The sequence below is a fragment of the Pollachius pollachius genome, assembly GCF_949987615.1.
Source record: "Pollachius pollachius genome assembly, chromosome: 18".
Classification (NCBI taxonomy): domain Eukaryota; kingdom Metazoa; phylum Chordata; class Actinopteri; order Gadiformes; family Gadidae; genus Pollachius; species Pollachius pollachius.
Window position 1 is genome coordinate 2,735,891 of NC_136951.1, and position 14,614 is coordinate 2,750,504.

The 14,614-nt window shown below is 45.6% G+C and overlaps 1 protein-coding gene across 1 annotated transcript in view; it reads right to left on the bottom strand.

The window, feature by feature from the left end:
- The window catches only part of LOC307089418 (lipoxygenase homology domain-containing protein 1-like), a gene marked incomplete at both ends in the record, with an annotated part of 86,130 nt that overhangs the window by 658 nt on the left and 70,858 nt on the right, over positions 1-14,614 (bottom strand). Inside the window, one exon of the mRNA XM_079755701.1 lies at positions 3,764-3,919. Within this exon, the coding sequence (XP_079611827.1) occupies positions 3,764-3,919 (156 nt within the window). The remainder of the gene's footprint in view (positions 1-3,763; positions 3,920-14,614) is intronic.

Genomic DNA, 14,614 nt, shown 5'->3' on the forward strand with positions numbered 1-14,614 from the left:
TCAAAGGGTTGATTGAGGGGCGGGTCTTATAGCTCATCATGGACAAACACGTCATTAAGTGTTTGTCCACTGAAAATCTATCTCCTTTTTTACCAGCACCTTGATTGAAAAATCCTGACCCAATGGATGGATCATAGACCATTGATTAGTCCTTTAAAGAGAAACATCTAACAGGTGTCCCTCATAACACTCATCATGGGTCTGCTTCTTCAGGGCCCTATATACATAGATATTGGAATATAAGAAAGTAGAATTTTGTATATTGTACAAATATATGTATGTAAGAAAAAAAAATCATTAGCTAAACCTTACAAATGATCATTAATATCACTACCAGTTCTACTTCTGCGTTATACTGTACTACTGGTCTCTATATTTCATAACGATATAATAATAAAATATTATTACGGTTATCGTTGCAATGTTATGCTAAATTATTGTCAGAAAGTTACCTACCAAGCATCAATTCTGAGCATTATTCCACTCGCTATCATTGTGTAAAGTAAGGATCTGTCAAATGTTCACAACAGTTGTTGATGGGGAGCGCATTATTGTGACAACGTATCAATATTTATAGACGAGAATTGCTGGAAGTTAGTATTTATTCATTCTATATTATTTTTTCCTTAAAGACGTCTGCACCGGTTTTACCTTCAAAAGTATGCTACTAGGGATAAGGGCTCCAGTTTCTCTCCCTACTGGACTTAACATTCGTCTTTATTTAGACCAGCCAAATATATTTTAGAATAAAAATAACACAAATGTACTTAACTTCACAACTTTAAATGCAACCACAATCTACATCAGTCAGTCAAAGTTGAAAGTCACTTTCATATGAACATATCTGACTGCACACTGGCATACTTTCAGATTAATTACACACTTTGTGTTACTGCTTGTCTGGACTTTTGGAACAATTATAGAGAGTTGCATTTGCATTCACTTGTCTCTTTTTCCTGTTTTCTTATTTCTCTCCAGGTTAGGCTATTGGAGCAGAAGCGAATTACGCTTCATTCATTGCACGCTGGACAGAGATAGTATTAGAGTCCCCCATATCAATCAGATCAATGCAGACTACCAACCTTCCTGATGGAACCACCTTCAACTTTATATTTTGATGCCAAAGGAAACACATCACTGGTTGGAGGAGTCTACTTTGAAGGCATTATTCCAATATTGGAGCGGCATTGGACATTATCTCAGTCCAATAATTTTCTTTTACTGCGCGCAAATTGTATCACAAGCAAGTGACGCTTTAAGATTCCTAATATTCTCCAGAGGGGCACACAGCTTTTGGCCGTGATATTATTTTAGATAGATATCTTTATATAATATAATATAACATTATTTAGATATAAGGCTCCAGGACTCCCGCCAGAGCTCCCGGAGTGTTCTAGAATATTTTACAGAACACGGCCAAAAGCTGTGTGTGCCTCCAGATGATATTATGAATCTGATCCATTGCGATAAATCCACTGTAAACCCTAGCGCATGGTACCGTGGCCACAAGCTGCTCAGGGCCACACTACCACCCTCCACCTTGACCCACCTCTCTCCTCCTCATTAGCATTTAAAGCTAAAGACACAGAAACGACACGCTTGTGGAAAGCTCATTGTGGGACTGGCTCGTAATTCTGCACCAATGCTGATTTGGGGAAAGAGACTTTAGATACAGTATTAGGGGACCACTAAGACCTATATAAAGCATCCAAATAGTAGCATGTCATGGGATCTTTAAAGTCGGCTGCTGATTCACTGTATATGGCAAATTAACCGATATGTCAGTTAAAAATCAGCACAGCTTGGATTTTCTTACAGCGTCCATTCTTAACTTTAAACGTAAAAGATTTCCGGCTTTCACACCTGACCTCCCTGTAACATCTTCTCCAGTCACGGAACAAGCAGGGAGATGCCATGGCTCGATAATAAATATAATTCTCTCACCACTAAAAGCTGGTAACTGTACACAGTACTGAATGATAATTAGAGATCCAACCTAATATCACGCGATTTGTGCTCATGCTCATGAAAATGAATCGATTTAATCGTGTCCAAGAGCACGATTGACTTTTTTTGTGCTATACGAAATAAGATGTATACTAATGCATTTTGAATGGGAGCGTTTCTCAGACTTTTTCGTGCTACACAGAACGACATTCAAACCAATACATTTCAAATGGGAGATTTTTTAGACTTGTATGTATGCATACTTGAAAACCACAAATTAAACATAGGGTAAATGCCGTGTATCATGGATACTTTGGATTTTTGCAGCAGACTTCCAAGAGATCAAGTGAACAAATGCAGTTTAACGATAGTTATGTTTTATAACTCAAGTTCTATTTCATGTAGGCTATGCCTTCTAGACTACGCCTTATGGGCTTGTCCTGCGTGCTAGCTCCCGCAGCTTCAGCTGCGCCTCATTTGTGGTGTCAGCAGCATCTCTAGACTCGTCTGACCTTTTGCTCTTAGATTATATTACATCATCCTAACCAGAATCAGTCTCTTGCAGCCACTTCCACCTCTACTTGTTCATTAGCCCACATCCAGGTCACCTGTGGCAGTGCATCTAAGCAGATATTGCATACCCTTAAGCTAAAAAAAGACCTACAGTCAATTGGTTTTCACAACATTCCTGAGAAATAGCGATCGGAATCGTGGTTAGGATTAGGAGTTGTAGTGTAGTAACCGAGTTCTGAGTGCCGCAAAGGATCCTGGAGGGTTTGGACTATCGCTAGTTAGACACGTAGCACCGTCATGGGTCCTTTGAGGCATTGACATTGTGTGGACTTGATAAAGAATGAATGGTGATTACACCTCAGTGAAGGTCTTGTCGGCCACAATTGACAGCGCCACCGAGGTGGTCCTCGGTGTGCTTTAGGTGGTGTTTCTCACCAAGCTGGTGTTTCTCTGCAACCCTCGGGGTCATGCAGTGTATGGGGCACGATGCGAACTGCTATAACCTGGGTTTCCCGTCTGGTCATTCCCGTGCTGCTTGCCACCATACTCTTTTCGTGGCAAAGGTTATGGCAAAGGTTGTCTGAAACTGCCTAACAGCATGCTTCCTGGCCTCCGTGAAGATGTAATTCTTCGCTGCAACCCATGTCAATGATAAAAACCCACAGGGAACTGTAAACATTGAAATCTTTGTAGGGGAGACTCTAAAGCAGTGAATAATTTTTCTTCCCTGGGTTTTCTCACTCCATTGTAAGGGGCACTCGTGTTTTCTCACTTGGAAGGGCATCTAAGAGGGTACCTAGACGGAACCTCAAAGTTATCCCATTGTAAGGGCACCTCTATGGCACCACATCACATTGTATCTAATGGAGAGGCCCTTATCCATTAGAGGAGCACCTAATTGGGCACTTCATCATGTTTTCTCACCTGTAGGAGTTCCCTAAACAGCACTGCATCACATCTCTCTTGGAAAGGGAACCCTCTGGGACACAGTCTTGTGGGGGCACTCTTCTATTGGAAGGGCACCCATAAGCCAATGGGCCTTCCCCTTGTTTTCCACTCTTGAGTACACATTAGCGATGCCATGGGGGCACTATGGGGAGCTGACCCCCCCCCCCCCCCCCCCCCCCGAGTCTGCCAGAGACTGTGAAAGTGTCCCTGGTTAATGACACTAATAAACTACCCTAGTTTAGTCTATTACGTGCCCTGGTACATGAACGTAGCAGACCCATAGTTAGTGTTATGAGCAGCACCTGTTGGTCCTACTAGGATGGCTCTTTGAAAAGGCTCCAGGGGTGGTATTTACCTGTTCCCCAGCTCTTTCTCCGTGACGATGACCTCCTCCACATGCCAGAACACCTCTCCCTTGACCTTCTTCCCGTCCTTGGGCGTGTGGCCCAGGCAGATGCTGGCGATATCACCCACATTCTTGGAGGAGAAGTCAAAACTGTCCACACCTCCGCTACATTAAAAAAGAAAATAACTTTAATTAATTCTCTAATTAATTAGAGTTGTATTAGTGCTGAGGACTGTTTCAAGAAGCCGGGCTTCCAGCTTAACCGGGTATGTTAAGTCCGAATTCAGGGGAAGCCACAACTTCTGTTGCCAGATACCCAGTATGACTCTCAGTTCAGTTAGCATGTTGACACAAGCTGTGAGCGTAAAAAAAAATCCTAGCCTCGTCATTGCAATGCATTCCCTCTGAGACGAGCGTCAGAGCGCATCCTACGGTCGGCCACCCTGGGCACTAAAATGCCCCAAGATCCACCCTCAAATCAAGTGTAGTCGTTTGTTCAAAGCAGGGTGCAGTTTCCAAGTCGTTTTCTTCCGAATAGATTGCAGAGGCAATACTCATTTAATCCTTTATTTGGTGGGCTCAAGCAGGATACAATCCCAATCCCTCAAAGAAACAATCCCAAATCGCCTACACCAAGGGTTTCAAATACGTAGATCGCAAAGGTAGAGGCTGGTAGATTGCACAACAAAAATAATCCATCCCTATGGCATTTATCACTTCATTGACGAAAATTGTCTGTCAGACTTTGACAAACGGTTTCAAGACTTTGCTCTATTCAAGCCAATTGCTACAATTATGTGCTATCCATTTAGGTAAGATGTTGAGGTTGATTTACTCGCAAAATTGCAGTACTGTTTCACCTGAACTTGTCTGTAGTGGACAATGATATTTTGATAGTAAAAGCTGATATCGAGCTTAAGTCATGCTCATGGACAAATTTGGAAAATACTCACAAAGGAAAAGTATCCAAACATGAAGAAATGTGCTACGTCCTTGACTGTATTATTTGGCTCTACTTTTTATGCCAATCAGCCTTTTCCCACATGAAGATTATTAAGCCTAAATACCATTCCACAATGACTGCTTGAGACTAGCTACCAGCAGCTGCTGTCCAGACTATGAATCCTTGGGTGTCTCCATTCAGTGCAAGTCATCCAAAAATGGTAAAATAAATATATGTCTAGCATTTCTTAATGTAGGTAGATCATTTGTGCCTGGTCATTTCGAAAACCGAAAAGTCTGTGCACCCCTGTTTTAAATGTTTCTGCCGCAAGGAACTGTGTGATGGCTCTTTCTTATCATAAAGGATGGTCCATTGTAACCTATGCTAAATTAGATAAGTAAGGAAGCATTGAAGCACCTTTCCTTAGCATTAAGAGAATTCAAACAGCTTTTATCATGGCTGCCGCTCAAATATTTCCAGATCATTTCACTCAGTTAGGAGCCTTCCCAAGCAATTAAGCCATTTGACAACAGCCAAACACTATTTGCCTGGAACCAAAGGTTGCAATGGAATGTAAACATAACGGTGACACTGTTACAGGTCAAATCCCCCTTCATATGTAGGGGGTTAAAAATGGCTTGTTAGGTACTTCAGAAATCTAATTGCAATTTTTTTATTTGCACTACATGGTTTGTTACACAGAACCATCTGGGAAGTCTTCATTGGAAACTTTTAAGAAAAGAGGGGGCACTTTCACATGTACCTTGCAGGTGGATAAACCATCTGTCTATCAACGTCTACCACACATCAAGTGTGGTGTGCGTCAACGTGAAGCATTGCAAGATGGCTTCAAGCATTATTGTGATCTTGTGATTCCAGCTGCCTTGCAAGGTAATGTCATCAAATCTGTTGTCCCTACTTTTGAGAGCAGTGATTAGGATTGAGTTGCACCTTGTCTCAAATCAATCAGTGACAGAAGACTGTCATCAAATTTGGGGGCCTTCACTGGCTCGATAAGCCTGATACTATCATACGTTTACCATTTGCAGGGATGCGACTTGGCTTAGCCCCATGTGCAGCAGAATGTCATAGCTTTAATACAATAGTGTTAGAAAATAGAGGATTTGACCATTTTAGTATGTCGTTCAGAAATATAGCACCCTTATTCTAACTAGCAATATCTTAACGATGGTAGTGAAAATGGTAAGGACATGCATAGCAGCATCCTTAGCATCCTACGTTTAATAAACATTGTTAATTTAGAACACTGAATAGACCTATGGTGGTCTCTAACAATTTTATACTCGGCTTGATTATACCTACAAAGCAGAAATTAGCAAACTTTATATTGCTGCTTTCAAAGGTTATTGCGGGTTTGTGTTAAAGATCGGCCGAATCGTGCTTCCCTTGGCCCTGCACCCTCTAGGTTGAACAATTGGCTGGGTGTGATACCTAGGTAAGATTTGCCCCCAGACCTGTTGGTTTGTGGGGGACTGTTGTTGGACTGGAAGACAAAGGGCTCTTTGGTGCAAATACCAACCCCTCAATTGCTCTTTGATCATTAATTTAACAACCATGGGGGTTAGAGACAGAGCTCTGGCAGGGAGACACAAGCTAGCAGGAGCCTATTCTGTCATTGCCTGAGTTCAAATAGGATAAGCTTTCATGCTGAAATTCCTGCTGAGCTTCTTTACCTTTAGGTACTTATATAACCTTGAGGTACTTCTATAACCTTTAGGTGCTCTTATAACCTTGAGGTGCTTCTATATTAGGTACCTCTATAACCTCTAGGTGCTTTAATAACCTTGAGGTGCTCTTATAACCTTGAGGTGCTTCTATAACATTGAGGTGCTCTTATAACCTCAGGCACTTATATAACCTTGAGGTGCCGTGCTACTATAACCTTGGTGCTCTTATAACCTTGAGGTACTTATATAACCTTGAGGTGCTCTTATAACCTTAAGGCCCCAACCCTTAATTTATTCCCAATATTTTGAAGATTCGCACATAGGGGGCATGCCCTGCGCATCCATCCTGACATCAGGGCCAGACGGGGACTATACATGCAACGGCCGTGCCTGGGAGGTCTCTGCACCTCACCAACGGCCCCTTACAGCCACTATGAGGCAAGCTTCTCGTTGAACTCTTTCTGAGCTTGACATGGACAAGAGATTTGAACCTGGAGAAAACCTGGAACACAGAGGGTTAGCTGGAAGATAAGCCTGCCTAGGGCTGCAGGGATGTCTTCTCTTGTCTCGTTTGGTTAGATAATGGCAATGAATAACTTTATGGTAACCAATCGGTACATGTATCAAGTATCTAGTTAAGGGAATTTCTACACTAAATCACCAAATAATAAGTGTGTTCACCCAAGCCTACGGTAGGTTATTTAAGCAGGGATTGATGTGATACTTTTGAACAATTACATAATGGTCTTGTTGGACCTTCGGTAGGTATCAGAACTTCCATGGTATAATGTTCATGCATTATAATACAGTGTGTTAATTACATATTACTTGTCTCATCACCCGCTTTTTAAGTAGGATCTTGTGAGGATGCTTGCAATTGTTTAAATAACATATTTAGTCCAATAGCAAAAGCTTAATCTGGAATAGGACACCTCCACGATGGAGTCTTCATAGGAGCCCAACACTCAATGCACTGCACTGTATATAAGGGAAATAAAAACATAAAAAATATATATGAAACAGTTGCTCTGAAATTTGCAGATAGCCACTTTATCTTCCTCTTATGTGTACAGTTCAAATAAAATACAAAAGGCAAATAAAGAAATGATACATACATACCGTTTGCACTGAAAGGTTAAAATACCACTTCTGCGTAGGTGTGCAGCATTTCATTTAAATACAAAGGCAAAAAACAACATTGAGCCCGTTGTTTCAGTTTAACCAGTGACCCTCTTACCTGGCGACCTTCAGCCCAATCCTCGGTTGTAGTCGTAGTTATGAAAGCTGTTGGAGAGCAGGAGAATGGGGAGCTGTGCTCTTGAATGCCTCTTTGTTGAGACAAAACGTACCCGTCTCATTCGTCTTTGGAGTCTTGAGGATACATGTGTCATGTAGAATATATATTTAGCCCTTTAGAATGTAAAAACTAGAGCTGTGCGTTAAACGCGTTATTAACGGCGTTAACTCAAACCAATATTAACGGCGTTAAATTTTTTAACGCACGATTAACGCAAAATATATATTTATATATTTTTTTTTTTTGCCTTGGCAAACGTAGATTATTCACCTGCTTTCTAGCAATAACTAGTCACGTTAGAAAAACTACACCATACCGGATCTAGCTACACCAGAAACAAAACATCAAGCACGCCGCACACAAACCGGTTGGGGCAAGCCACGGCCAAAAGCTAATGTAAAGTCAGACATGGACGCCAAAACGATTCTTAATGGAAAGTTTATATTTAAAAAGTTGCCAAATGGTTCCATTGACAAGAACAAAGTAAAATGTGTGATTTGCCATTGTGAACTGAGCTATCATCGCAGCACATCCAGTCTGAAATACCACTTAATGGCCAAGCACACGGCCAATGCGAATTCTCTTTCCCTGCCTCCTCGTGATAGCCAGACAACAATGGATAACTTCAGACAGAAGCCCATGGATGCCACAACTAAGAACAAACTTACTGCAGCCATTGCTAAATGGCTGGCCACTGCATGTAGGCCTATTAACGTTGTTGAGGACGAGGGTCTGGTTGATATAATTCGCATCGCATCCAATGACGCGACCTACCAATTGCCTTCGAGAGCCACCATTACAAGCCACGTACAGAATTTGCACGAAACGGAGAAGGCTAAGGTACAGCAGGCGTTGGAGACGACAGAAGCAGTCGCGCTCACTGGTGATTACTGGACGTCCGTCAGTAATCTAAACTACCTCGGGGTAACAGCCCATTACTTTGACCGACAGTGGGAACTTCAGTCGCATGCTTTGACTGTCATTAAGACAGAAGAGAGGCACTTCGCTGACGCTGTTGCAGAGCACTTTATGCAAGTAGCTAGGGAGTGGGACATCGAACACAAAGTTGTCTCACTGACCACAGATAGTGCACGCAACATGATTGCAGCGGCCAGGCGGCTCCCTTTTGAGCACATGCCGTGCATCGCACACAGTCTTCACCGAGCAGTTATGGTTGCTCTAAACAACAGCGCGTTTGACAGTGCATTGGCAAAATGCAGAAAAGTTGTGGGACACTTTAAGCACAGCCCAGCAAACCAAGCGGAGCTCGAGCTGCAACAAGTCAAATATCACCAGAAGAAAGAGCAACTCGCACAGGAAGTGTCGACCAGATGGACTAGTACCCTGGAAATGATCAAGCGTGTTCAGCGTAATGCTGAACCTCTGAGAGATGCACTGGCCCTGCACACAACCAACGTCGCCATGCCAACCGCTACTGAGCTGGGGAAAATGAAGAAGCCTGGAGCTCTGCAGGTAATTAATTGTGTATCCGTGTCGTGTGTATATCTGTTAGATTGTTTAATAATCAAAGTAGGTCTGTGTCAGAACAGTAACGTAAAGTGTGTGTGTGTGTGTGTGTGTGTGTGTGTGTGTGTGTGTGTGTGTGTGTGTGTGTGTGCTACAGTAGGCGTAAATAGTTCCCCACTAAAGTGCTTCTCTTTATTAATGCAGGCATGTGTCTGAACTTCTGGGAGGAGAGCAGTATGTGTCTTGCTCAGTTGTGCTGCCAGCACTGTGTCACCTGTCAAGAGTGATGGAAGTCACTGAGGACGACCCAGCTTACATGATCAAGTTCAAGGGAACCTTCACAGCAGACATGGAGGGTCGCAAGGAGAAGACCAACATCACATGGCTGAGAGTTGCTACATCACTTGACCCAAGGTCAGATTGCCATACTTCATTCTTACACTACTCCTCATTCTCAGCATTGTGTTTCTCTCAGTGTGTTTGTTTTGTAAGGTTGCTTGCTTCTTTTTACTTCCATTTTACTTTGTATTTTATTTTTTAATTTAGCTCTGTAGAGATAGGGATATTGTCACAATTTTGTTATACCTGCACCTGTACTTGTATTAAAGTTGATTTCAATTCATTTCAAGGTTTAAGGACCTCAAGTGTCTGAGCAAACCCGAAAGGGTTGAGGTGTGGGGAACGGTCCGCGCCTTGCTCCAGGAGATGGAGAGGGAGAGGCCTGCACAGCCAGATAACCAGGTCACGCCTGAGCCTCCTAAGAATAAACTAAATCTCATGCTTGCACACGAGTCTTCGTCTGAGGAAGAGGAGGACTATATTCAGCAATGTCTGGAGCGCTACAAGGCGGAGCCTCAAACCGGCATGGATAACTGTCCCCAGGAATGGTGGTCCACACATGAAGGGGCTCACACTGAAATGGCCTGCCTTGCACGCAAGTACTTGGCAACACCGGCCACATCAGTACCTTGTGAAAGGTTGTTTTCAATCTCTGGGCATGTTGTGCAAAAAAAGCGGGCTTCCTTGTTGCCTGAAAACGTCAACAGGCTGGTCTGTTTGAGCAATTGGCTCAAAAAAAAAAGCAGTAGCCTGACTGCAAGTCACTGCAATGTTCAAGGCAGTATGTTTGTATGTTTGTTTAATTGCACTATAGGCTGAGTCCTAGTTTACCTTAGAAAGAAGCAGTAGCCTGACTGCAAGTCACTGCAATGTTCAAGGCAGTATGTTCGTATGTTTGTTTAATTGCACTATAGGCTGAGTCCTAGTTTACCTTAGAAAGAAGCAGTAGCCTGACTGCAATGTTCAAGGCAGTATGTTTGTTTGATTGCACTATAGGCTGAGTCCTAGTTTACCTTTGCACTTTGTAATTTTTTTTGTATTTTTGATCAGTATGCCAATGTTGTTTTCAATAAAGAAGCATTTGCACAAGGCAAGCTGATGCACTTCTCCATGTTGATAAGAGCATTAAAATGAGAAAGAAATCAAGGGATATTTAGCATAGGAAAGAATTTGTGATTAATCGCGATTAATCAGAGTTAATTATGACATAAATGCGATTAATCATGATTAAATATTTTAATCGCTTGACAGCTCTAGTAAAAACGCAAAAGGTTAAGAAATATATATAGGTGTTTCGTTCCATTGTGGGATAATAAATCAGAGTTAGGGATTAAGATTGCTCCATTATGGCCACTTCGTTGGACATCAGCCAAAACAACTTGTCAACACTGTCAATGCACTTCAGGCTATTTTGGTATTTAACTTGTTTCAAACGAAAAGTATTCTACATTTTAGTGAAGTGCTTATATCAATAAACAAAATAAGCAAATTTATAGATTGACATAATCACATGGAAAGTGAATTTTCAAGATCCGGTATCAGCTTCACAGTAAAAATATTATTTCTTCAGACCAAAAACACATAGACTGAGTTCCCTCCCATTAACAATTGTTAATGGGAGGGACTTCAACGAGTCACAGAACTGAAATAAGGGATTTACTGAACTCAAGAATAATGTCTAATGGCAGGCAGGGAAAAGGTAGGGCAGGCAAACAGGCACCAGGAGAAGATGGTTTGGCCATGGCCTGGTCGACCAGCGAGGGGTCGTAATGGGGACATGTAGTTTGATAGGCCAGATGTCTGCGACAGGCAGGTAGCCTGATAGGCCAGGAGTCGGCAACAGGCGGGTCGTCTGATAGGTCAGGAATCTGTGATAGGCGGGTCGTCTGATATTCTAGGAGTCGGGAACAGGCGGGACGGGTAGTCTGATAGGCCAGGAGTCGGCGATCATGGTACTGTTGTACCCTCTGGCGGACCGGCAAAGATGGCTTGTCTGAGTGAACATCCCCTGCTGATGAAAAATCTGCACTTGTGGGTACGAGCAGCACATCTCTGAATGCTGGAGCTAAACATGTAGATGAAAGGGCTGCCAAGAGGGAGGGTAAGTGTAAACCAATTGCACCACATGAGACGCCTAGGCCTGACACTTGGTCCTGCAGAAGGTCAGGGGAGTCCTTTCCCAGACAGGGAAGAGAGTACGAGCCCCCAGATACCACCAATGGGAACAGGTGAGCCATTAGTAGAGCCAAACAGGGCGGGTCTAGAAGTATCACTACTGATCAGGAAAACCCTGCACAGGAGTGAAAGAGAAAAGTAGAGAGATTTGATGGACCCTATTTCAACTGATAGAAAGAGGGGATTTAAGAAAGTGTCGAACTACGAACTAGTTTTGTACAATATACTCATGTGGTGACCCACAAGTACGATTAAGAGACATTCACCAAGGGACTGTACCTTTAAGGGAAAGGGTTATGTCATAGCAGTCCCGGTTTAACCTGGTGTCCCCGTTTGACCTCACTCTCGTTTGATGTGAAGTTTTATATTGAAGAGTAAAGCCGACTCGACGCATCTCCGTCTCATGTCTCCTCATTTATTACACTCCACAATTGGTGACCCCGACGCAAGTTGGATACGGCTTGGTTATGTCTCACATCGACAGTGGTAAAAATGCTGCTGCTGTGGCGCCGGCCGCTGCTGGTGGCGCGGCTGACTTCGCGGCTAACGTCGGTGCTATCTACGCTGCCACCGTCAAGTTAACAGACTTTTGGCAGCACAACCCCTGGCTGTGGTTTCAACACATCGAGGCCCAGTTCCAGCTGAGAGGAAAAACGCAGGACGTTACAAAGTATATACACGTTCTAGCGGCCTTAGATGCCTCGACGACGGCCAGGGCTATGGCGCGGTTGGAGGCTTCTCCAGCTGTCGGCAAGTACGACGCACTCAAAACGTTCCTGCTGAACCTCTTTGAACTGTCAGAGCTGGAGAAGGCAGACCGCCTGCTTTCCCTGAACGGCCTGGGCGACAGCAAGCCATCCGAGTTAATGGAGAGGATGCTGGCTGTGCTTGGCTTGGCGGATCCCTCAGTCCTCTTCGCCCACATTTTCCTGCGGCAGCTTCCAGCACCCGTGCGCACCGCACTGGCCAGCTCCCCCCTATATTCCTCCAGAGATTACCGGACGCTGGCTGTGGAGGCAGACAGGATTTTCCTCGCCACCAAGCAGCAGTTTGTCCATGCGCTGCTGCCCCCCCAGCACACGTCTGACCCGCTTCCACCCCCGGAGTACGACCCGGACACCGCAGCAGCTGTGACGGCCCGCCGACAGCGTGATGATGGGTGGTGTTATTACCATTCCAGGTTTGGGGCCAAGGCCAAGCAATGTTGCCAGCCTTGCAGTTTTGGGGCCCAGGGAAAAGCCCGGGCCAGCGCTCATCAGCGGCTGTGAGTGCTGGCCGTGACTGCAAGCTGTTGTTCGTCACTGACACCTTGTCCAGCCGGCGGCTGCTGGTCGATTCTGGGGCTCAGCGCAGGATCCTGCCGGCGAAGCCTGTGGACACCATGGCTGGCGGGCGTGGCCCCCCGATGGACGCCGCCAACAGCACACCCATTCGTACCTGTGGCACGAGGTATGTGGAAGTGTGTTTCGGCGGGCGACGTTTCGGCTGGGACTTCGTCATGGCCGTCGTGTCTACGCAGATTTCCTCTGCGATTACAGACTGTTGGTCGATGTTACAAACTGCCGCCTGATCGACGCTCTCTTTTTTGCTTCGTACCCCTGCACGCTGGGAGGGGTGGGGGAGCTTTGTCTGTCGAACACGTTTGCCACCGGGGACCGGTATCAATGCCTGCTTGCTGAGTTTCCTGACATCACCACGCCCACGTTTTCATCGGCAGTGGCTAAGCATGGCGTGGAGCACTACATCACCACGGTTGGCCCCCCAGTCTATGCACGAGCCCGGCGCCTCGACTCTGCCAAGGAGTTCGCCACCATGGAGCGCCTCGGCATTGTGCGCCGTTCCAACAGCCCGTGCCCCTCCCCCCTAAACATGGTGACCATGGCTTATGGCGGTTGGCGTCCCTGTGGTGATTTCCGTCGCCTGAACAATGCCACCACCCCCGACCGGTACCCCGGTACCCGGTACCCGCACATTCAGGACTTCCCTTCCCACCTGGCCAGCGCCGCCATCTTTTCGAAGGTGGACCTGGTGCGCGGTTACCATCTGGTGCCCGTCCGCCCGCAGGATGTCCCCAAGACGGCAGTCATCACACCCTTTGGCCTTTTTGAATTTCTATGGATGCCTTTCTGCCTCAAGAGTGCGGCGAAGACGTTTCAGCTCCTCATGGACTCTGTGCTGCGGGACATGCCGTTCCTATTTGTTTACTTGGACGAAATTCTCGTGGCCAGTGCGTCCGCAGATGACCACCTGACGCATCTACTGCAGCTGTTCGGTCGACTCAGTGAGCATGGTCTCATCGTCAACCCAGCCAAGTGCGAGTTTGGCCGGTCGTACATCACTTTCCTCGGCCACCATGTCACCCCGCAGGGGGCTTTTCCCCTCCCTGCCAAGGTGGACGCCGTCACCAGTTTCCCACGCCCGCGCATGCTGCCAAGACCGCGCTGGCCAACGCTGCTCTGCTGGTGCACCCGTCTCTGACCGCCCCTGTTGCTCTTACTACATACGCCTCTGATTACGCCGTGGGGGCTGTCTGTGAACAGTGGGTGGGAGGAGCCTTGCAACCGCTGGCCTTTTTTTTCAGCAGGAAGCTCCGTGACAACGAGAGGAAATACAACGCCTTCGACAGGGAGCTCCTGGCTCTTTTCCTCGCCACCCATCATTTCCGTTTCCTGTTGAAGGGCCGTTGGTTCACAGCTTTCGTTGACCACAAGCCGCTGACGTTCGCCATGGCCAAGTCTTCGGAGCCATGGTCTGGTCGACAGCAGGGTCAGCTCTCCGCCATCTCCGAGTACACCACTGACATTCAGCATGTGGCCGGCAAAGACAATTTGGTAGCCGACTGCCTCTCCTGGGTGGTTACTGGGTCTGTCCACTTGGGCCTCGACTACACAGCCATGGCTGAGGATCAGGCTGTGGACTCTGAGGTGCAAGCCTACAGGACAGCCCCCACG